Source organism: Mercurialis annua, linkage group LG6 (genome assembly GCF_937616625.2).
Source record: "Mercurialis annua linkage group LG6, ddMerAnnu1.2, whole genome shotgun sequence".
Taxonomy (NCBI): Eukaryota; Viridiplantae; Streptophyta; class Magnoliopsida; order Malpighiales; family Euphorbiaceae; genus Mercurialis; species Mercurialis annua.
The window spans coordinates 35,014,610-35,038,642 of NC_065575.1; the positions used below are offsets into that span (position 1 = coordinate 35,014,610).

General features: G+C 29.8%; 3 protein-coding genes across 3 annotated transcripts; 1 reads left to right on the forward strand and 2 right to left on the reverse strand.

Annotated features, from left to right (window-relative positions):
• The first annotated feature begins 10,828 nt into the window (after positions 1-10,828).
• On the forward strand, positions 10,829-13,307 carry LOC126687190 (uncharacterized). Its single transcript, XM_050381627.2, has 3 exons — positions 10,829-11,539; positions 12,116-12,653; positions 13,014-13,307. The coding sequence occupies exons 1-3, from the start codon at positions 10,917-10,919 to the stop codon at positions 13,158-13,160; spliced, it is 1,308 nt and encodes a 435-aa protein (XP_050237584.1). The 5' UTR covers positions 10,829-10,916; the 3' UTR covers positions 13,161-13,307.
• A 298-nt stretch (positions 13,308-13,605) lies between these two features.
• Positions 13,606-15,491, reverse strand: LOC126687191 (putative RING-H2 finger protein ATL21A). The gene is made up of 2 exons (XM_050381628.2): positions 14,737-15,491; positions 13,606-14,170 (listed from the first exon to the last, which is right to left on the reverse strand). The coding sequence occupies exons 1-2, from the start codon at positions 15,404-15,406 to the stop codon at positions 13,713-13,715; spliced, it is 1,128 nt and encodes a 375-aa protein (XP_050237585.1). The 5' UTR covers positions 15,407-15,491; the 3' UTR covers positions 13,606-13,712.
• A 96-nt stretch (positions 15,492-15,587) lies between these two features.
• LOC126687192 (probable F-box protein At3g61730) lies at positions 15,588-18,978 on the reverse strand. Its single transcript, XM_050381630.2, has 8 exons — positions 18,808-18,978; positions 17,878-18,077; positions 17,575-17,619; positions 16,984-17,148; positions 16,806-16,853; positions 16,418-16,588; positions 16,121-16,228; positions 15,588-15,917 (listed from the first exon to the last, which is right to left on the reverse strand). The coding sequence occupies exons 1-8, from the start codon at positions 18,897-18,899 to the stop codon at positions 15,835-15,837; spliced, it is 912 nt and encodes a 303-aa protein (XP_050237587.1). The 5' UTR covers positions 18,900-18,978; the 3' UTR covers positions 15,588-15,834.
• Between the last annotated feature and the right edge of the window lie 5,055 nt (positions 18,979-24,033).

Below are 24,033 nucleotides of genomic sequence, written 5' to 3' on the forward strand. Positions count from 1 at the left end.
ACTAATAATTTTTTTTAATCAATTACCTACAATTTTTATTATTTATTTTATATACAATAAAACTTATCTTCTTATTTTTATTGGAGTTTAATTATATTTGATTTATTTTATAAATTGACATAAATGTATAAATAAAATTTAATATATATAATATTTTATAATTTCTAATATTATTAATATATCCCTATATTTTTTATTATTTACACGTTTCTCCCACGTTTCGTGTCCTTCATTTTAAAAATTTGTCGTTTTCCCGTGTCTGTTTCATGTCGTTTCCGTGCTACCAAGCAAAACTCATCATGAGACTCATATATATTATACTATTTTTATTTAAAAAGTTCTTAAAGTATTGTTTTGTTCTTTCAGTCTTTCTATTTACCTAACTCTTAAATTTTATATCCTTTTGTGTTATTGGAGGAAAAAAATTGTAAATAGAAGGACCATAAAAAACTAAGAAAAATCATAAAAATAAAAAATTAGATATATAGGAAAAATTGAAAGAAAAAAAATATAAAAGCATTTTTAACGAAAAATATTATAGTGCATGAGCCTTCAAATAAGTTTAGCTAAATATCAATTAAAATCACTTCATAATTTTAGATAAAGATATTCATATTTTGACTAACTAGTGTTGTTTTATGTGTTACACACGTAGCTGGTAGTGTGAATCATCAAATATTATATTTATGTTTAATTTAATAATTATTTCTATACTTATAAATTGTATTAAACATAAAATATCAAATAATTATTAAATTAATAGTTAAATAGAAATAGTTTATTTTATTTATATAAAATATAAAACAAATATCAAATAATAATCAAATTGGTAATTTAGTAGAAATAATTTAATTTAATTAGAATTATAAATACTTAAATAATAATTAAAATAACAGTTATGAAATATTTAAAATAGTCTAAGTACTCTATATAATTATTTTGATATATTATTACAAATAGTTTATTTTAGTTAGTATTTTAACTCTAATAATTATTTAAATAATAAAAAAACATTAACGTAAATTTACTTGTTCCCTCCCTTTCCTCATCCGTGCTTTTATATATAACTAGTTTCGCATTACGTGCTATGCACGTGGCTCGTAATGTAACTCGTCAATGAACATATTAGTAAATTTATTATAATTATATCAATTTTTTATTTATAATTAATATTAAATTAGTTATGAATTTTTGTAAAAGTAAATATAATATATTCGGTTATTAAATTTATTTTTCATACTAAATTTATTCTTCTTTTGGTTTTATAATAACCATAATTAAATAACTAACTTAATTTTATTAATAATAGCTTTAAAAATAATAAGATAGAAATTTAAATGATACTATATTGACCAAATATAGTAATTTAATTTTGTAGTTCAATCAAAGTAAAAGATAGGTATTCCTACTAATTTGGAGACAATTTAGTTATCTTTTACATACTAAAAACTAAATTGGAGATAATTTAGCTACCTATTCTAATTAGAACTTTAATTACAATAGTGATTAATTAAATAACTATTAGTAAATGACTATAAAACCTTTATTTAGTAGTAAACTGAAAAGGATTATTCAGTAAATTTGCATGTTCCCCCCCATCCGTACTTTTATATATAGTACTAGCGTTTCGCCACGTACTACGCACGCGAGCGATATTTATATGACCCGTTATATATTTAATAATAAATATTGTATAAAATAGTTTAGTTGTTAATTTATTGTTATGAATAATTTTCTATATGTAGGTGTTACGCATGTAAATGATCATTATATGACCCGTTCTATTATACTATATTAATTTATAATAAATAACCATTGACTAATTTTTATTTAAATTGAAAATGTAGATTGTGATTTTTTTTAATGTTTGATACAACTTATAGACTATTTTTTATAAATTAATTATTATATTGGAGTAGTAATGTTAATATTTTTTTTTATCAAATAAAATAATAATTAATGTTAGATAAATTTATAAGAAAATACTTGCAATTTGCCATATATTCAAATACTTGTAAATTGCTATAGACTAAAATTATTAAGTTTATTCTCTTCCTTAGAAAATAATATTCGTAGGATTATTTTTATAGTTGACAAATGTATAGTAAACCACTTAACATTATTAAATTTCAGATGCTTTGTTTTGTATAATTATAAACTTTTTCATACAGTTAGTTATTATATTGACTACGATTACTGTTATATCTGAAGTTCCGAGACATTCTTATAAGCCAAAAAATAGGAAGGAAAATCCTTACTTATTTCCTTAACTTTATCCATTAAATTTTTTAATTTGATATTATTTAAAGGTAAGTGACCAACTTGTGCTACTCTCTCTTAACCTTCTCTAACAAAGTTTCCCAGTTTATATTATCTCCACTTGCCCTGAACTTCCCGTTAAGAAATAATTCTCTTTTAGACTCTTCATATAAAGGCCGAACTATTTTGTAAATATTTTATATGAAAGGGACTAATCTTAACATAGGCCTTAATTTGTTTCTTTTATCTGTGAAACCTGTGAATATTTATTTTAACTAGTTTCGCATTACGTGCTATGCACGTGGCTCGTAACGTAACTCGTCAATGAACATATTAGTAAATTTATTATAATTATATCAATTTTTTATTTATAATTAATATTAAATTAGTTAAAAAAATTTGTAAAAGTAATATATTCGGTTATTAAATTGTTTTCCATACTGAATTTATTGTTCTTTTGATTTTATAATAACCATAATTAAATAATTAACTTAATTTTATTAATAATATCTTTAAAAATAATAAGAAAGAAATTTAAATAATAATATATTGACCCTTCTTTTGATTTTATAATAATCATAATTAAATAATTAACTTAATTTTATTAATAATATCTTTAAAAATAATAAGATAGAAATTTAAATAATAATATATTGACCAAATACAATATTTTAATTTTTTAGTTCAATCAAACTAAAAGATAGGGTATTCCTACTAATTTGGAGACAATTTAGTTATTTTTTACATACTAAAAATTAAATTGGAGATAATTTAGCTACCTATTCTAATTAGGACTTTAATTATAATAGTGATTAATTAAATAACTAATTAGTTAATGACTATAAAACTTTTATTTAGTAGTAAACTGAAAAGGATTATTCAGTAAATTTGCATGCCCCCCCCCAATCCGTACTTTTATATATAGTACTAGCGTTTCGCCACGTGCTACACACGTGAGCGGCATTTACATGACCCGTTATATTTATTAAATATTAAATAAATTATAAAATTTATTTTTTTATTTTTTATAAACTATTATAAATTATTATTATTTTTAATTAAAATCGTAGTGTATGAGTAATTTTATATGACACGTTATATAAATACAAAATATAATACTTTAGTTGACAATAAATTATCATAAATATTTGTATATAATAAATTTACACAAATTAATTGATATTAATTCTCTGTATAAGGACCAACATTCAATTTAATTAAAATTGCTCTTTTCTATTTCTAATTATAATAATTTTTTATGTCACGAATTTTGAAGACTTACTATAACTTTTAAATATAGCATTGTAGAGTTATTTAATATTTATTAAACATATTTTTATAAACATATGTGAGCAATCTGTTATCCGAATGCATTGCTTAACAAATGCTAATATTATCTTCACTGTTAAGATAATTCCTCCTTAATTTTATATTTGATAACTAATAGAAAAAGTTAAAAAATTATTCAAAATACAATACATTTGAAAGTGGAATGTAAGTAGAATTGTAAAGTAATTCAAAAACAATTCCACTTACAAACGTATATGTGTTGTATTTACATAATCCTATTAATATTCAACTCCTACTAACTATAGTACTATACATATGCGAGAATAGTGGTTCATATTAAATTGAATGCTAATTCTTTTTTGTGTTATATTATTTAAATTAATTTTTTATTATTTTTATTTATTTCAATTATAAATTATACTTTTAATGAAGTCTACTATCGTAATTTTGCCTGTCCCCCCTCCTTCCCACATATAAAATAGTTATAGACTAGCGTTTCGCCACATGCTACACACGTGAGCGGCATTTACATGACCCGTTATATTTATTAAATATTAAATAAATTATAAAATTTATTTTTTTATTTTTTATAAACTATTATAAATTATTATTATTTTTAATTAAAATCGTAGTGTATGAGTGATTTTATATGACACGTTATATAAATATAAAATATAATACTTTAGTTGACAATAAATTATCATAAATATTTGTATATAATAAATTCACACAAATTAATTGATATTAATTCTCTGTATAAGGACCAACATTCAATTTAATTAAAATTGCTCTTTTCTATTTCTAATTATAATAATTTTTTATGTCACGAATTTTGAAGACTTACTATAACTTTTAAATATAGCATTGTAGAGTTATTTAATATTTGTTAAACATATTTTTATAAACATATGTGAGCAATCTGTTATCCGAATGCATTGCTTAACAAATGCTAATATTATCTTCACTGTTAAGATAATTCCTTAACAAATGCTAATATTATCTTCACTGTTAAGATAATTCCTCCTTAATTTTATATTTGATAACTAATAGAAAAAGTTAGAAAATTATTCAAAATACAATACATTTGAAAGTGGAATGTAAGTAGAATTGTAAAGTAATTCAAAAACAATTCCACTTACAAACGTATATGTGTTGTATTTACATAATTCTATTAATATTCAACTCCTACTAACTATAGTACTATACATATGCGAGAATAGTGTTTCATATTAAACTGAATGCTAATTCTTTTTTGTGTTATATTATTTAAATTAATTTTTTATTATTTTTATTTATTTCAATTATAAATTATACTTTTAATGAAGTCTACTATCGTAATTTTGTCTATCCCCCCTCCTTCCCACATATAAGATATTTATAGATAGATAGATTTAGACTCCTGTTATATGTTAGACTCTTGTTTAATTTAAAATTATATATTTACATTATTCCATTAACATTATATCCTTAATGAAATCTACTATCGTAATTTTGCCTGTTCCCTCCCCCCTCCCATATATAAGATAGTTACTAGTTTTTCACAACGTGCTACGCACGTGAGCGATATTCATATGACCCGTTACTATATTAAATATTAATTAAATTATTTTATGTAATACTTCATTTTTTTAATAACTATTCTAAAGTGTTTTTAATTTAATTTAAAATATTTAATAATTTAATTAATAATCGTCATGTGTTGTCTAACATTGTTAGATAACTTATAATTGCAATATATTTTCGCTAGGACCAAAAAAGTATAATATTAAGTATATTGATCTCAAAAAATCTATAAATAATATACGAATATATAATCAAGTTTGATAGTTAGATGTTTTTCTTTTAAATTTATAAACACTTAAATTAGAATCCTACTTGATTAAAACCTCCTTTCCACGTATAGCTTATAAAAATTTAAATTGAGGCTACTGTATTCGTAATTAATTAACCAATTTATATTTATTTAAGTTTTAATAGCTCATATCATATAGTAATTGTATACAATTTTTTAAATAATCATAAACTTAATTATATAAAACAGTTATATTAATACATATAATAATATAACAACAATATGAGTCATTTTGTTTACTAAATTTTAATTAATGGTAATATTAAAATTGTTTAACATTATAAAAAAATAAATATAAAAAAATCCCTTGAACAAACACTTGTTTTAACTTCTACCGTACTTAAATTTCTTTCCTTTCTTATTGTAATCATGAATTTAAATTAATTATTCTATTCTTAGACAAACCTTGATCACTACAACTTTAAAATTATACTCTAGTTCAACTTTTGACTTCCTTATTAAATACTTCTACTATAATTAAACTTTTAGTTTTAATTAATTATTCTATTTTTTAGAGTTAGATTTTTATTTAACTTTCAACTTTTATTTTTTTAGGGTTAATATACGAAACTAAACTCCTACTAATATGTTATTTTTTAATATGAGTTGGAGTTAAACTCTTCATTTTTTATTTATATCATATTATTTAAATATATATAAATTATACCCTTAATGAACACTAATATCGTAATTTTTCTTGTCCCTATCCCTTTCACATTTATCACGTGAGTGATATTGTATGACCCTATAAATATAATAATAATTATTAGTGTTATATATTGGTCTAATTCTATTTTAGTAATATATTTTTACTTATACTTCATTAGCTTTTATAAATTAATTTTATAAAAATCTTATTATCTATGCTATTATTCAAACTCTATAAACATATCTATATTCGATCCCCTTTATAACTACTGAATACTAAATGAAAGAAACATATATTAAATATAATCAAATGATAAATATATACTCAAACTTAATAATATATATATCAATTATAAAACAATAAAGAGTTTTTTTATTAGAGTTAAATATGTATTTAATTTTTTTTTAATTTTAGCTTTTAATAAATTAATATAAATTGATATAGTTTAATAATCATGATAATTTACATGTAATTATGGATATACAAGCCAATAAAAGAGTCCAACTTACTATATCCATATGAGCCATGACAATTTTTTAAAATAGCACGGTAATTACTTTTCATTTAAAAAAATATAATTTAACAAAATAAATAACATTCATGGATAAATCAAACTACACTTTATACTGCTCTTATTTGATTCCCATTATTAATTCCAAGAAAAAAGAAAAACAATTAACTTAAAATTATAAACATCGAGAAGCTTTTACTAATTACAAACAAAACAATAATTTAAGAATGAGGAAAGACAATGTTTCATTGGGTTGAACTATACTGAGCATATTAATAAGCAAACATATAAAATCTTAACTAAATTTAAAATTGTTTTCATAGGAAACTGATTAAAAATCATCGTTTTTAATTTCACTTTTAATCAGAACTTCACTTATAATTTTTATTGATTTGTAGAGACTTTTTTTTTTGGATAAATAACTTGACTCTTATTTCTTGTATATAAAATTGATTGTGTTAATAAATAAACTGAGAACATATTTATAGGAGCCAATGTTAATGTTAATCAGGGTATAACAGTCCTTGTCAAAGTAGCATACTGCATTGAAGAGGTGCATGTTGCTTTAATTAGTTAATTTTAAATAGAAAGTTACTTTGATTAGTGTTCCAATGATAATAAGAGTCCTTTATAAAGTAGCAAACTACACCACCGACTAAATTCAACTTTAACCAATTATTATTAACTTTATTTTTCAGCAGTTTTAAACTCTTAATTAACCAATTGTAATATTTTTAACTTTTTTTAATATTAATTATACCCTTAATGAGACCTATTATCGTAATTTTGCATGTCCCCCCCCTCCCCCCCCTTCGCTATTTTAGTATAGTTACTAGCATTTCACCACGTGCTACGCACGTGAGCGACATTTACATGACCCGTTGTGTATATTAAATATTAATTAAATTATTAAATATACTTAAGTTCTAAATACATTATTCTTGTTTATATTATAATTATAGCACGTGACTGATATTTATATGACCCGTTGTATATTATAATTAATTAAATTAATAAATTAAATATTTTAATTTACAAAAAAAATATTATCATCCACACCTCTTTAGTAAAGATCTAATATTTTACTTTATCATTTGTTTATTAAAAACCTTTTCTCAAATTGTGTATATGTCCATTCTAATAAAGTAAAATCCGCATCCAAGCAATTTAGTAGAGTTTACTTACTTAACAATCACTGTAAATTTCTGAGTATTATGATATCTTGTATTGTGGTGGGTTGTACTGTTTGCTCCGTAGAAAATTTTTGTTTTTCAAAATTTCAATATGATAAGTAATAAGAGTTTTTACTATATAGCTTTTCTTTAATGATATTGTTGTGTTTTTGAACAACTTATTAGACTTATATAGTATATACACTCTAATCTCATAATAATGTTTATAGTTTAATACATATGGTTAAGTTAAATTCTTTATAAATAATTGCAAATTTTTTATAAATCTTTTAGCTGATGACTTATTGAAATTTCTTGTTGTTGTAAAAGGAGGAAAATAATTTGATTTTATGGTTAAATTAAATCTGAATTTTAAAATAAAATAAATTATAATATATGAGGAAACATGAATTATTTCCTGTTAAAAGGAGGAAAATAATTTGATTTTATGATAAAATTGAATTTGAATTTGAATTTTAAAATAAAATATATTATAATATATGAAGAAACATGAATTATTTTCCCGTAAGCCAATAGTTGTGTAGCGTAATACTTTCATGTAAGCTATCAGCTTTTATGATAAATATTAAATAGGTTGACATTAATAAAATTATAAAATATGAAATCAAAATATCAGAACATATATTTATTTTATGAAAACAAAGAAGAACATAAAATGCACCTTGATTAAAATTTGCATCTGCACAATCTCCGTCGACTTGATCACATTAACTATTAGCTTAGCCATGCATGAATTCTTTCCATCATAGACTTTATAATGAAAAATTTGTCACGATGCATTGCGATTAATCGTATTTATATTCTTTTATATGAGGTATTTGTATATTAAACAATAACTTAAACATGTATTTGAATTAGAATTTTATTTAGTTATTTTTTTTGTTAGAGTTAAATTTAAACTTAACTTCGTAATTTTATTAGCTTCTCGTATTGTTACAATTTGCTTTACATACAAACACTAATTATTCTTTATATTATATTATTTAAATTGACATTTTATTAGCTTTATATTTTAAATTATATATTATAACCTTAATGAAACCTATTACCGTAATTTTGCCTGTCCCCCCCCCCCCCTTCCCACATATAAGATAGTTACTAGCGTTTCGCCACGTGCTACGCACGTGAGCGGCATTTACATGACCCGTTATTTAAATTTAATAAAAATATTATAATAACACTTTATTTTTAATAAATTATTTTCATTTAAATTAAAACTATATCACGTTTGTTATATTAATATGACCCGTTATATATAATATTTATTTATTATTATTAGTAATATTTTAGTTTTTAATAATTTTTTTATATAAGTTAAAACACGTGATATCTCTTTTCATATGTATTGAATTAAGTTTTTATATTTATTTTTAACATGTTTTTGAACTCTAGTTAATGTGTTGATTTTTTACCTATTATATATATTAAATTAATAACAATTATTTTTTAGCCTCAAATTCAATTAATGCTTATAAATATGATATTGTATCCGTTATATATATGTAATATGTATATATATATATATATATATATATATATATATATATATATATATATATATATATATATATATATATATATATTAAAGTATTATGTTGAAATAGAGCACTGATATGAGAATTTGTAAAATTATGGATTTATCCTCCAGTTGCTACAACAATACATCGAACATAGTTAAATATAATTCATAAGAATTCAAGTTTAAGATAACCACCATAGTTTGCTAATTTCCATTAAAATAATTTATGTGATAGGAGTTTAGTTTAACTAAACAACATATGTTTAAGTGATTATGCTGCCCGTTGAATTTGCAGCAATTAAATTCATATTTAACCATTAATAAAGAGTTTATTTTTTATTAGAATTTGATTTGGTATTTGACTCTTAATTCATTTAGTTTTGTAATAAGAATGAATATGATAAACTCATGCTAAAGCATTGTGTGTAATTGTATAATAATATATTTTTGTTTAATTTTTTAACTAATTGTATTGTAATTAAACTTCCTTGTTAAAATTAAATTCTTAATTAATTACTTTTATCAAAAGTAACTTTTTATTTGCTGTGTCATTACTTAATTCATTCTTATTGAAATTAATAACATATATTGACTCTAATATCGTAATTTTGCATGTCCCCCCCCCCCCTTCCCACATATAAGATAGTTATAGATAGATAGATAGATAGATAGATAGATAGATTAGTGTTGTTTTACGTGTTTTATACGTGTCTCATAGTGTGACTCATCAAATAATGATAATTATATTTATTATGGTCATGATAATTATATTTATATTTAATTAATAATTATTTTTATAATTAATATTTTTTTTAGTATAAAATATTGAATAAAAAAGATGAAATAGTAATTAAAATAATAAGTTAAAATAAATAGTTTAGTTTAATTAAAATTTTATATGATTAAACAATAATTGCATATTAAAAATAGTCTATTTTATATTGCTATTTACTATAATAACATATACTGCATTAATTGTGGATTTGATATCCGAGAATATACCATCAAAATATTACAATTTTTATGATATATTTACTTTGTATTAAGAAAAAAAATTGTTAATTTTAGATTTTATTAGAAATATGGCTACATATCTCTCGTAGTTGGAATGTCCCAATGTGCGACATTCTTCGCAAACAGTAATAAATAAATCGGCTACCTTTATAATTAAAAAAATTATTGTTGATTGTTATAATTTTATTTTAATTAGCACTCTAATTATATTATATCTCATTAGGATTTTAAATCTGTCTCTTCTTCATCTGTGCTTTTATATACAGTATATAGATATAGATAGAAATATATATAGATTTGGTTTATTTTATCCCTTTAGCAGAGGTGGTGCAAAATAATTGAAACAATTAAAACTATGGCATAATAAATTGGAGTATTGTAATATTCGAAGTTGAAGAAGTAAAACAGACAAAACGTTTATTTAAGGGTATTTTTATTCTTAAAATATACATTTTAATATTTTAAAACGATATTTGATCTTTACTATTAAACGGCATCGTTTTCATCCAGATGTATTTAAAAGTAAAAAAATACCCAAATTAACGACCCAAGAACCGACATTGAGTTAGGGATCCTATTTCATCCTCAAATAGCCCTAATTTCTGCAATTCGATTCAATCCAACCAATAATGGAGGAAACCAGTGCTCCGCTCATACAAATCTTCGTAAAACTTCTCGACGGAAAAACATCAACGTTAACATTCCCATCCCCATCTGCCACCGTTCAATCGATCAAAAACCGAATCTCCGAAATCACAAAAATCCCAACCCAATCCCAACGCCTAATCTCTAACGGCAAACAGCTCAGCGACACCGCCGTTATCTCCACGTCAGAATGCACCGTTCATCTCTTACTCCGTCTAATCGGAGGCAAGGGCGGGTTCGGTTCTCTACTAAGAGGAGCGGCGACCAAAGCGGGTCAAAAGAAGACGAACAACTTCGACGCGTGTCGAGATATGAGTGGACGGAGGCTGCGACACGTGAATGCGGAGAAGCGGCTGGAGGAGTGGAAGGCGGGGGAGGAGGAGAGGAGATTGGAGAAACTGGCGGAGGAGTTTTTAAAGAAGAATGCGAAGAAGGGGAAGAAGGGAGTGGGAGACGGCGCGGCGGAGAAGTATGTGGCGAAGTATAGAGAGGAGTCGGCGAGATGTGCTAAGCAAGTTGAGGAGGCTGTGAGGGAAGCTTGTGGGAGTGGGAAAAGGAAAGGGAAGGGTGTGAATGATGGGGTGGATTCGAAGAAATTGAAGATTTGGTAAGGTTTTTTTATTGAATGTTTGATTAGGGTTTGGATTTATTTTGGAATCATATATGATCGTGGATGTGTTTTTTATTGAATGTTTGATTAGGGTTATGGTTATATATGATTGTGGATGTGTTTTCAAGTTTGAATATTTAGGTTTACGGTTTAGTTAGTTAGGTATTCATGTCCACTTATCTGATTTAACATTGATGTCTTTTTAGAGAATTAAAATGATAGACTGATTTGAATTTAATTGATTTCCATTTAGCCAATTGTTTGTTTGGAAAGATTGTTGCTGCTAATTCTGTTAAATTGAATTACGGCACATTCCAAACACGGCTTCAGTGTATCTGGCTCAATGCAGCTTTATTTCATGGTGTTAAGAAAGGGTTTAAAGTTTTGGTTCACATATGAGCTGTGCTCTGGGTTTAATTTGCACAGGATGGTATTTATTTCTGGAAAGATTAAGAGAGGGGGTAGCTCTAGGTAACTAACAAAAAGTTCATGCTTGTCGATGCTGTATTTGTTACTTTAAACATATCTCCTGCTAGCGATATGATTTTGACTGATTGAGTTTACTTTTGCTAGGATGGGAAAGAGAAAAATGGCTGAAAGTGACAGCGAAGGTAGCAGCGACGATGAGGAATATGAGAAATCTGTTGTTCTAAACAATAGTAACAGTTCAAGTATTAGTAAAGAAGCAAACGGGAGTTCAGATTCAGTTACTGGTGGGGAAGTAGATGGAAACTGCTCCGGTGGTGTGTCATGTGAGAGTGGTTCTGAGGAAGAAAAAGGTGCTGCTGCTGTCGAGGAAAAACTGAAATATAATCCTTCTCGTGAAACAGTATCTCCTGAAGGGGACGATGTAGTTGAACCAGAAAATCATGGGGGTGCAACGTGCTCAGACACTGCTGAGATTTCTAGAATTGATGCTGTTAATTCTGAAAAGCATAAGGATGCTGAGCCTGATTTTCAACCCATGCTAGTTTCAGAATCAGTTAGTGTCGAAGTTACTCAAAGCAAGCCAATATCTGCAGACCCTGAAATAGTTGTTGCAAATGTTAAAGAAACCGAGTCGGAGAAACCAATAAATTTTGATGATTTCAGTTCTGCAGTTGAGATGGAGGTATGCTTGCTAACTCTAGATTCTCATGTTTTATATATTATTCAGTATTCACAATTTCCGTTTTGATAATTTACACTAGGTTGTTTGAATTGAGCCTGGGTTGTCAGTAAAATGTACAGTTATCAGCTGTGATGTTGCACATTTGTGTTACCATTTTGCGCTGTTTGTCTGCCATGAAAGCCAGCCGAAATGCTGTTAAAGTATTAAAATAATTAGAATGCATATGAAATTTATCCATAACCAATCCGATGAAAAGCAGACAGTCTTGCTGAATGTATATCTTGCTATGCGTTAGACTAGTAGGGATTTGAATTTGAAATTGTATTTCTTGTTGTTTAATGTGTTGTTGTGTTTTGGTAGGCTGTTGGCATGGAAAGGTTGAAGAATGAACTGCAAGCTCATGGGCTGAAATGCGGAGGTACTTTGCAAGAGCGTGCTGCCCGTCTTTTCCTGCTAAAAACTACTCCTTTGGATAAGCTGCCAAAAAAGCTACTTGCCAAGAAATGAACTCTAGTATCCAGTCCCTATCTGACTGCTACTATTGAGAATGTATTCCTCAGAATGTATAGTTTGAAACGCCCTATAGTTTGTCGTAATAGCCCTCCCTTGTATACTCCTTAAAGAACAGGCTCAATGGTTACTTATTTTCTCTAATTTCTCACTCTTCATTATGCATATGCATTTACTGCATAGTTGCTGCTGCCATAAATTCCATGATTTTACATAAATTTAGTTACTTATATGGAGGAAATAAGGAGAATAATAAATTTTGGAAGTGTGTGCTAGAAAAATACTCTTAAAAATGGTTTTTAATTTTATACAAATTGTTACTAATATTCTAGTCAACTTGTGTAACATATTTTTGATATAATTAAATAAAAAAATATTAATTAGGTATCTAATATATTATGCTAATAAATTAAGTGGTATTTTTTTTTATAAATCAAAATCATTCATATCTAAAAAAAATTGTACATTCATAAAAAATCAATAGAACTCGTTGCAAGCTTGTAATATGTATGTGTTTAAGCAATCAACGAATACAAAAGATATTCTTTATCAAACATTTGATGATCCGTCACGAACAGGGGACGGGGATGGTGATTTTCGACAAACTGGGCAAGAATTGTTCATCTTTAGCCACTCATCAATGCACTCAGCATGGAAGCAATGGTTGCATTCCGGTATGCATCTAAGCGTCTCTTTGCTTCGATACTCTCCTAAGCATATGGCGCATGTGTTATGATTCGGTCCAGCCGGTATACGCAAGCTATCCCCTAGCACCACCTTTTCGAACGTTTCAATGGTGCTCTCGTCCAGACCCACCATTTCAATGTTAGGTTCATCAGGTGCCACAGTTGCTGTTGCTGAGTTCTGATTGGCCCCACGCCTATTGCGTCTAGGATTCCTGTCTATTAGAAATGCTACAGCAACAATCCCGGCGGAAAGTATAAGAGAGGGTACGGCAATGGACAAGCATATCACTTTCAGTATTTGGAGGGCATTGCTCGATTTGCCTGCAACTTCAAATGTGTCAACAAAAGTTTGATACATACAAACTATTTAATGTTCAGTCTTAGTCTATGTTGCAATATAAGTTGGACAATTTCAGCTATAATCTAGAATTTGTTGGGAAAAAAATTGGAATGGAAGTGAGAATTTTGGCCCTTCACAACCCTTGTGGTGGAATTGGATTTTGAATGATACAAAGGGTAATATGACATTGCTCAGTTCTGTTACTATTAACTCATGTATTATCTAAATCCACTTGTTTAATATGTGCATCTATATAATCTATATGTCAACTAGAGTAGCCCTCTAGAACAAGATTCACATGTCATCATTTATTTAATTCATATGTTTAATCATTATTATAACAAAATAAATCCCACGTCTGTTCAAAAACAAGAATATCCTACACATTCTATTTTTTGTCAACTATAATATATATATCTTGGCTCCGTTAAGAATATGTTGACCTAGTCATATAGCTGATATTGCAGTTTCTGCTAAAGTTGTGGTTGAGCACATAGAAACATGGATCAGGCTTAAGCAAAAATGAACATCAAAGAAATATTGTTACCTTTTCTGGAAGAAAAACAACCAATATGAAGAGTGTTGCTTGAATCGAGCCCACAGATACCGCCTCGTTCTTCGCATTCTGCGCAAGCGGGAGAATCCCAAGTTAATTGAATATCATCCCTCAGTTCACTAGAGAACCCTGCATCATGCTGAACTGGCCATGAAACAGGAATTGGCAGTGTGTTGATAATCTCACATGATGTTGACAGTGAATCAGCAACACTTCTGGTAGCTATAGCTAGAACCGAGGTGGTGGAATTGCTGAGGCAATCAATGGTTGCAAGGCGAGACTCTACAAGCTGAGTTGGGCATCTTAGAAAGGTGTAGTTATGAGGAACAGAAGCAACAAAAGGAGAATCTGAGAGATTAAAGCTCAAAAGCTGCTTAGGAATGCAATTGAGCGAATCGTAAAGCTGTATCTGTTGCGTGAGATAATTGATGTTGCGGACAAGAAACTCTCCGGAATTTGGAAGCTTCAAAACTGTTTTGCCTTGATTACTGCAACTGAGATCAAAACCAGGATATCCGCAGTATTTCGATTGCAGGCCTTGTAGTCGGAAGGGGAATCGGACAAGAACCTTGTCGTTGCTGCACTTGGAGATTGGACAATAATCTGATGCGGAGACAAAAGGCAGAAGAAAGAGAAGAAAAAAGGTTTCCAAGCTGCCCATTATGTTAAAAGGCAACAGAAAGTGTTGGATATCTTAAAAAAGAAGATATCTTCATTTATATTTTGTTTGGTCAACCAAAGGAATGAAGTTGTATCAGATTGAGATATTCTCAGAAAATATTAAATAATTAATAAAGTCAACCTGTAAGCTATTGCTTCTAATCAAAAGCTGCTTAGTAAAAGCCTAAGGTCACAACACCAGATTATTCTTATATCATATGTATCATATTAATTTTATATCCCAATCTACGGTAAAGAAAAAAATTCAAGTTCAATCATTCTGAAACTAAATGAATACACTGTGTACCTAGTTAATACCGAGTCGATAAGAGTAGGAATGGCGCATTTGAACTACAACAGTAAAGGAATATAATTTTTCTACTAGGAAAAGTAAACAACATTGTGGAAAAATGGAAGATTCTAGCTAAATTACAGAAGCTGCTGGCTGATCCTAATTGAAACTACTTCCCCGCCGGATCCGGCTCTCATTACGAAGTACTTTGTAAGGAGTCCTGCTTCCCGAAGAAAAGACGAGACAGACAAAGAAGCAAATGACTAACAGTGATAGCATAGTAAGTTCTTTGAAGTTGGAGACTATAATCAAATTAGAAAATAGTGCAGGACCAAATTAAAGTAGGGACTTTTGGTGATAACAATCTTTGACAAGCACAGAAGCTCATGTGTACACATTTTAGTGCAGATTTGAGAGTGTTACCTTCATTGTTCTGTAAATTGGTATTGATTGCAACTGAATGGAAAGTGATCATAGCCTTTGGTTGGAAATCATTGGGTTCTCCTGTCCACAGCTTGAGATTGAAGATACCTGCCAATTATTTAGATTTACAAGACCTGATCATCTATTTGTCCAAATACAAAAAATGAAGTTTCAAAACAAATCACTTAGCCTATACCCCTAATCATATAAAAGCCTCATGCTACACTGTAGTTGAACTGCTTAATGCTGACAAGAAAATGTCACAATGCGAGATTTTTATGGAGTATCAAGCATTACCAGAGGTTTCACGGTCATTGAGGTGTTTAAGATCAAAGATGCCTCCACACGCGGCATCCATAGGCTTGGCCATTTTATGAGACCCAATCAACTCGTACTCCCAGTTCCCGTTCTTAAAATCCGGATACTGAAACAGCTCGATGTGCCTTGCATCTAATGTCTGCATTGTTCCTGCACAGCAAAGCTATATTTCTTCAGTTCAAAATATCCACCTTGAGAAGAAGCAAACAATTACAGCAGGCAGCTCTCTGTTGTTCAGTTGAAAATCAAGATGCTTTCAGTAGGCTACTAATGTAGTTCATACATCATAACAAATAAACAAAAAATATCTGCACAAATTCACAATTCCAACTTCTGTGGCCAGCAATTAAACTAGTACTTTGCTTACCATCACATTGGTCTAGTTCACAAACAGGACACCGAACAAGTTGCAGATCTGAAAGCACAGATAATTTTGTGTCACAGGTAATCATAGTACTATAGCAATATTTACATCTTTCTCAAGAAAATTGCAAAGATATAACCTACTAGTGCAGTTGCATCCAATGCAATGCAAGTGAAATTACCTGATATCCAAATTCCCTTTTTAATATTTTTCAGAACAGTAGCCCCACCGGATTCCAATAGCTTCTCTATACTATCTCGTTGTCTGATTTTCACTAGCAAGCTGAGTCTCCCAGTGAGAAGTGCTACTTTTGAGTCGAAAAAGAATGCACCAATTCTCATCCAATCTGATTGTTTCGTAAATAAAAAAAGAACAGCATTAGTTGAAGGATCTCTAAGGCCAAGCTATTAAAATTGGAGACTCCAACACAATTGTGCACCATAAGTCTACATAGACGCAACACAATGCTCAATTAAGTGAGAAGACAGAGAACTGCAAGTCCTTTTTAAACATGATTCAATAGATTGGAGTAAGATTAATGCGGTTGAAATATACTTGCTCTCTAATTTGGTGCCAATTAAGAAATACGCCTATATAAGGATGTGCGAGTAATAGTATTATGTTCTCAGCTTTATAGTTGTGAATTATCCTAATGGTATTAAATGCAACATAGTCATTGAACAGATAATAAACAATAATCAATGCACAAAGTAGCCTTCAGAAATGGAAACATCTCACATCCAAAGATCCACAAACAACAAGAGAAACTGACCTAGATGCTTCTCTTTCTCGCGAGTCCTGTAAGAGTGGCTGCCATCTGAGAAAACAAACCGAAAAGTCATTGATGAGGATCATCATAATCAAAGTTCTAGTGATTCTAAACTAAACAAATATTGCAGTTACATGTAACCAAACTGACCAAGAAACAGTAACCAACCTCAAAATAATTAATTCAATTTGATAATTGGACTATCTAAATTAAATAGCATTAGCTCTTACATTCTTAAGTTGTTAATTGACTAGTTTTATTTTTACATTTTGAACTTTTCTTTAGTAAAATCAGAAAGATAATTACCGACGAGCGAAGAGTAGAGCTTGATCCACTTGAATGCCGCGTGGCCTGGATCGGGGACCTGAAGATCACGCAGGCAGGCGAACTTCCAAATACTGTCGTGCATAATAACGTCGTGGAACCATCGGCATGTTGCCGCAAGCTTCACTAGCGATTTTCCGTCCAAATACTTGGATATCTCCGTCCACACATCATCCTCATAGCTGTTTACATTAAAAAAATCAAAATTAATTCAAACAAATAAACTACATAATACATGATTATTTTTAAGAAATTATATATTGACGATATCAAATATGTTATCAATATAAGCTGCTTTAACATTCAGTAAACAATTATGCTGTTTAATGAACCTGTTTGGCAGCTGAGAAAGTGCGGTAAAGTGATAGCAAGTTTAATTTTCAATCAAATTTTTATTCCATGTCTAATAAACGAGCTACTAACAAAATGTTAGTTCAAATCAGAAAATATAAACGTGCATTCAAAAAAACTAAAATCAGTCTTTTCTCAGTAGCCAAACACTAGCTAATTAACTAAAAATTATTTCGGTAATGCAACTCTATCAAACAAACCGATCTCAAACGACACAGCGTACGTTTTCTCCAGATAAATAGTATACACTGAAGCCAAAATTCCGAGAATCACAAGTTTTGGAAAATCTAAATCTCAGATTTCAAAACAGCTTAAATACATTTCACCCAAGCTATACGCTGATCATCGCCAAGCTTCTGATCCAAATCTACGACTAATTAAGCAAAAAATCATCGGAAAAATTAACCGTCAAACCTTCAGATACTCATAAAATGAAACAAAACAGATTGAAATTTCAACTACAACATATATACATCACAAACAAGCCAAAACGAAAACAATTTCAATAGTTAGATTGAAGCTATAGAGTTTGTAAAATGAGCGCGAGGAAGAGAAACAAACCAGTTGAAGGCGGAGCGCGGAGTGGCGCGGTAGCTCAGGCGAGGAGATTTGCAACTGCAAATCGACCTGATTTTTCTTAGTCTCTTTCCCATTATTTCTCTCTGAAAATTTTGTTTAATTTGAATGTATTTTGAAAATGGAGCAAGTTTGGTGCTGCCTTTGCTTATTTATAAACGCGCCAAGTTTCGTTGATTCAAAAACTGATAAACAAACAGCTTTCATTTGAAAATTATTTGAAAAGTTTGTAGAGTTGGATAAGGCCTCTATATAGGCCTTGTTAGGAGGCCCATTGATAGTGGCCCTCTGTCCATTTATGCGAAGATGGGCCACCAATTCTCGTGCTGTAGGGCCTGAGGGTAAATAATTGTAAAATTTGCAAAATTCCGAAAATAAAACAATATAATTATGGGCCATCTACACAAATCACTCAAAAGTGCCTCCTTCTTATGTTTTTACCTTAGACTTTTTTTATTGGCAGAAATCTCTCAATTAAATAGAAAAACTTTCACAATTCCCTCATACCCTAAAATAAGTTGGTTTTTAACTTCAAATAGGACATTTGTGCCCCTTCTTCTTAACTGAAACAAAGAAGAAACTGAAGACAATTTGGGTGATGTTATCTTAGTCGGACAGCGGTGGCCGGACTGGAAGCGCGGTGGTCTCTCACCGTCAGAGAAATAAAAATCCATTGTCGGCAAGAGCTGAAGAAAATCGGCGATGCAATAGTCTTTATCATGGCGACAACTTTTAGATGCCGAGGATCATTGCTAGAACTAAGAAAAGAGTCTGAACAGATCTGGTTATGGTTTTCCTAACTAAAATGGCAGCAATTTATATTTTTTACTTTATAACAAATCAGATGGTTTAATCTTCAACGAATGTGTTATTACTCAAAAAATTGATGTTTACACTGTCATGGCTTTCTAATTAGTTTTTGTTTTTGTTTTGAAGTTAATATGACGTTTTTGGAGAAATTTGAACTGAAATAGTAAAGATGTTCAATGTTAATTTTGAAAAAAATTAAATTGAAGTAGTAATTATGTTATGTTTAAATATGGAGAAAATGAAACATAATGAGTTGATGTATATAGCAGGCCGTACAAAATTTGCTCTAAGTAGGGGTGTGCGTCGGTCGGTTCGGTTCGGTTCGGTAGTTAGAAATCAAAAACCGACGGTACCAATTTAATCATATGTTAAAACCAGATTGATAAATTTTTAAATGAAAACCGAATGATTTATAACCGATTTTTTTTGGTCGGTTCAATTTGATTTCGGTTCGGTAGTATGATTTGGGCTTACTTTTGGGCCTTGGGCTTTATTACAGGCCTTTTACAAATTAACTTGAAATAAGAATAGCATACAGATAAAACTAAGTTACTGAAAATAATACAGAAATTACATCATATTCTCTTCAAAATCTAATACTATTCTTGATTTCCCACCCTTAAATACAAAAATTTCCCCAATGTATGCATAAATATACAAATTAGAGGCCTTCACAAATATACAAATTATGAACTGTATCATTGTATCATTCATATATGAATTTAAAAAGCAAGTCCCAAATGAAAGTTGGGTAGCTGCCAAAAACACATCCAGCAAACCAGCAGCTGAATTGCAGAGGAAGCTGTGAAAGATTAAGTAGATACAATTACAGAACTTACAAGTTATAAAAATTAAGTTCTTTATACAAAAATTTAGTTAAAAAAAATAATAAAAACAGGGGCTCAGATTATGAGTTTATCTGGTCATTTGTAAGGCGAACAAAACATAAGATATGATGGCTTAAAAAAGTAGCCAGTACATCATATCAGTGTAATATAGGCCTTACAAAATCTGATAGTGGTGGAAGCATCATCACAGCCCATAAAACTAGTTAAAAAAGTTTAAAAATAGATATAAAAATTATAACAGCAGTTTGAATCTGAAATAGCAACTATTCAAAATAGTTTAAAACATATTTAAAAATGAGTTCAAAAATATAAGTTAAATAAATAAACTGAATTAGGAAGTTTCAGAACAGTTTGAAACATTTTCAATCTATAAATTTGAATAACAAAAAAAGTATTAAAAGTTAGAAACTCATACTTTCAGAAGATAAAGTCAGAATTTGCTTTGCTTCCACCACCATATATCAGTTCAGTTCAGAAGGGACATGGACAAAATTGGATCCTTAGATCCATTCAGCAGGCAGGGACCAAAAAGGATCCTTAGATCCATTCAGCAGGCAGGGACAGGGACAATCAGAAGTTTGGCTTCCACCAGAAGGTCCAAACAACACATGGTATCACATCACATGTGTTTCCAAAAAGCAAAAAGGCAACATTTGCTTGTTTCATGTTGCAGGTGGACCAACATTTGGCAACTCTGGATAAACAAACAAAAAAGAAGTTCAGAATACAGCAGCAAAAATGGCATAGTAAAATAACAAAATCAGAAAAGGAGAGAAGTGCATAACCTTGCTCAAATGTTTCCAGTTCATCAATGCATTCTTCAACCACCAGAGGTGCCCTTGAAGCTCTTAACCAATCTTGTGTGCAAATGAGGGCTTCCACCAATTTAGGAGTTAATGAACTCCTAAAGCAATCCAATACCCTTCCCCCAGCACTGAAGGCAGACTCAGAAGCCACAGTAGAAATGGGAACACCAAGAATATCTCGAGAAAGCTTAGACAAAATTGGAAACCTTTGGGCATTCTGCTTCCACCACTTTAAAACCTCAAGTTCCTCTCCATCCTCCATTAAATCCTCAGTAAGGTATACTTCCAGTTCACTCTTTCGAGTACTTGAAGTTCCCATTTCTATTCTATGCTGCTTAAATCTTTCTTTCATAACTGAAGGAGGCTTTCTTGAACTGGATGCATGCACAAGACTGGGGACTGAGCCTGAGGCATTGCCTCCTTGAGGTTAACCCAGTTGGGTTTGAGAACCCACAACAGCAGTATTGTTTCCACTTCCACCACAATCATACAAGCATTTGTACTCATTATACAAACTAGTTAGCTCATCAACAACAGACTTAAACAGAAGCAGACCCTTCTCATTACCAAACATAATTTTCAAAGAATATTCCATACCATCTAACTTAGAGGTAGGATCAAATATATAAGCAAAAAAAATCAGCTTGTTCATCTTTTCAGGATCGCCCCAATACTTATCAAACTTAAGTTTCATTTTTTGACCCACCAATTTGACATCAACATCACTGCTTTCTATCATATCAGACAGAACCACATTCAAATCATAAATCTCTTGAAAGTGCATATCTGCAGTCACATATAGAGAACCAGATATTCGCAAAGTGACATAGTAAAAATGAGATAGACAATCAGCAAACTTCCTTACCATTTCCCAGTCTAAAGCATCAAGAATGCCACCATTCAAATCACTTCTAAAAGAGGACTCATCCTCATCAAAATTTTCAAAGGCTTTTTCATACAAGCATGCAGTGGTAAGCATCAAGAAGGTTGAATTCCAACGAGTGGGAACATCAAGACATAAGCATTTTTTAGTTTGAATGCCTACAAACTCAGCAGCCTCTTTGAATTTTCTAAGCCTAGCAGGACTGTTTCTGATATATCTAACACACTCCCTAACTTTCTTAACAGAAGCATTCAAATCCTTAAGACCATCACTTACAACAAGATTCAAAATGTGAGCTATACATCTCATATGCAAAAACTGCCCCTTAGCAACCCCAGTTCCCCAAGCAAGCAATTTTTTCCTAAAGGTATTGACTGCAACATCATTACTAGAAGCATTGTCCATAGTAATGGTAAACACATTTTTTAGACCCCAGTCAAGCAAACAATTCTCTAAAGACTTGGATATATACTCACCCCTATGACCAGTTACAGGCATAAATGCAATAATACGTTTATGCAAAACCCAATCATCATCAACCCAGTGGCAAGTTACACACATATAATTAATCCTCTGAATACTTGTCCATGTATCTGTTGTTATACTGACCCTCTGACTATGACTCTTTAAGAAAGCTTTTAGTTTTAACCTTTCATCAGCATACAATTTAAAGCAATCTCTTGTAACAGTCCACCTAGAGGGTATGATAAATCTAGGACAAGCAGTATTCATCAATTTTTTAAACCCCAACCCTTCAACAAATCTAAATGGTAGCTCATCTGCAATTATCATATAAGCTAGAGCTTGCCTAACAGACTCTTGACAAAATTTCCAGGCTCCCACATTAACTCTATTATCATCAACAACATTACCAACAACAACAGGATGCAATGTCAACAAAGACTGCCTAGTCTGCTTACTATGTGGGTTTTTTAAGCAGGCCAGCATGTGTGCTCTTAAAGTAGAAGTCCCATTCATTTTACTATGACAATTATAAAGTCTAGCACAGTACAAACATTTTGCAGTAAGGACTCTACCATTATCATCACACACTCTGTCAAAATGATCCCAGACAGGAGATCTACTAACCGTTTGCCTCCTCTTTCTAGATTGAGGATTAGTATCAATTGCTTGCTGAGGCACAGGTTGAGGTCCAGTGGTTCCCTCAATCAATGACGCATCAACAGGAGCAGGACTGGGAGCAATATTGCTCTCAGTCCCAGCTTCTTGAACTGTAGGCATCTGTAAAATAAACAAGAGAAAGTCAGATACCTTTGAATTAACAGAATACAAAACATAGCAATTATTAACAAAATAGAAAAAATCATTTCTTACCATTGAATCTGTTGCCATCAGATTCTTAATCCCTCAATAAAAAAGAAAGAGATCAAACTTTTCTCCCACCAGAAAGTCTAAGATCAAACTTTTGATTTTGATTCCAACCAACAGAACAGAAAGAGATCAAACTGTGCTCCCACCACAAGTAAGGTTCAACCACCAACACTTTAATCCTCAAAAACCAGAGAAGAGATATGAATGAGTAATAGAAAATAATTACAATATCAAACACAGAAAGACACGAACAAGTTACAACAAAGTACTCACCTTTTTTCAATCTGATGTTCACAAATTAAATGAATCGGTGCTCAAAAGTCAGATCCAACAGATTAAGCACGAAATATGCAAGAATCAAACACAGAAAGAGAGACCGATTAGTTAAAATCGAACACAGATACTTCAAGCATGAAACTTGATTAAAAATGAAATCAAAAAACTAAAAAACCCTCACCGTGATGTTGTTCTTCACTAATTATTAACAGAGAGTTAATAAAATTGGAAGCATGTTCTTTTAAATGAGAAACAA

Excerpts from the sequence above, each read along its gene's own strand:
- LOC126687192 (XM_050381630.2), bottom strand. The coding sequence starts at position 18,899 with ATGGGAAAGAGACTAAGAAAAATCAGGTCGATTTGCAGTTGCAAATCT. Across the intron at positions 18,078-18,807 it reads CCGCGCTCCGCCTTCAACTG|CTATGAGGATGATGTGTGGA; the intron begins GTTTGTTTCTCT and ends TAATGTAAACAG. Across the intron at positions 17,620-17,877 it reads GCTCTACTCTTCGCTCGTCG|ATGGCAGCCACTCTTACAGG; the intron begins GTAATTATCTTT and ends TTGTTTTCTCAG.
- LOC126687190 (XM_050381627.2), top strand. The coding sequence starts at position 10,917 with ATGGAGGAAACCAGTGCTCCGCTCATACAAATCTTCGTAAAACTTCTC. Across the intron at positions 11,540-12,115 it reads TCGAAGAAATTGAAGATTTG|GATGGGAAAGAGAAAAATGG; the intron begins GTAAGGTTTTTT and ends TACTTTTGCTAG. Across the intron at positions 12,654-13,013 it reads GTTCTGCAGTTGAGATGGAG|GCTGTTGGCATGGAAAGGTT; the intron begins GTATGCTTGCTA and ends GTGTTTTGGTAG.
- LOC126687191 (XM_050381628.2), bottom strand. The coding sequence starts at position 15,406 with ATGGGCAGCTTGGAAACCTTTTTTCTTCTCTTTCTTCTGCCTTTTGTC. Across the intron at positions 14,171-14,736 it reads TTGTTTTTCTTCCAGAAAAG|GCAAATCGAGCAATGCCCTC; the intron begins GTAACAATATTT and ends TTGAAGTTGCAG.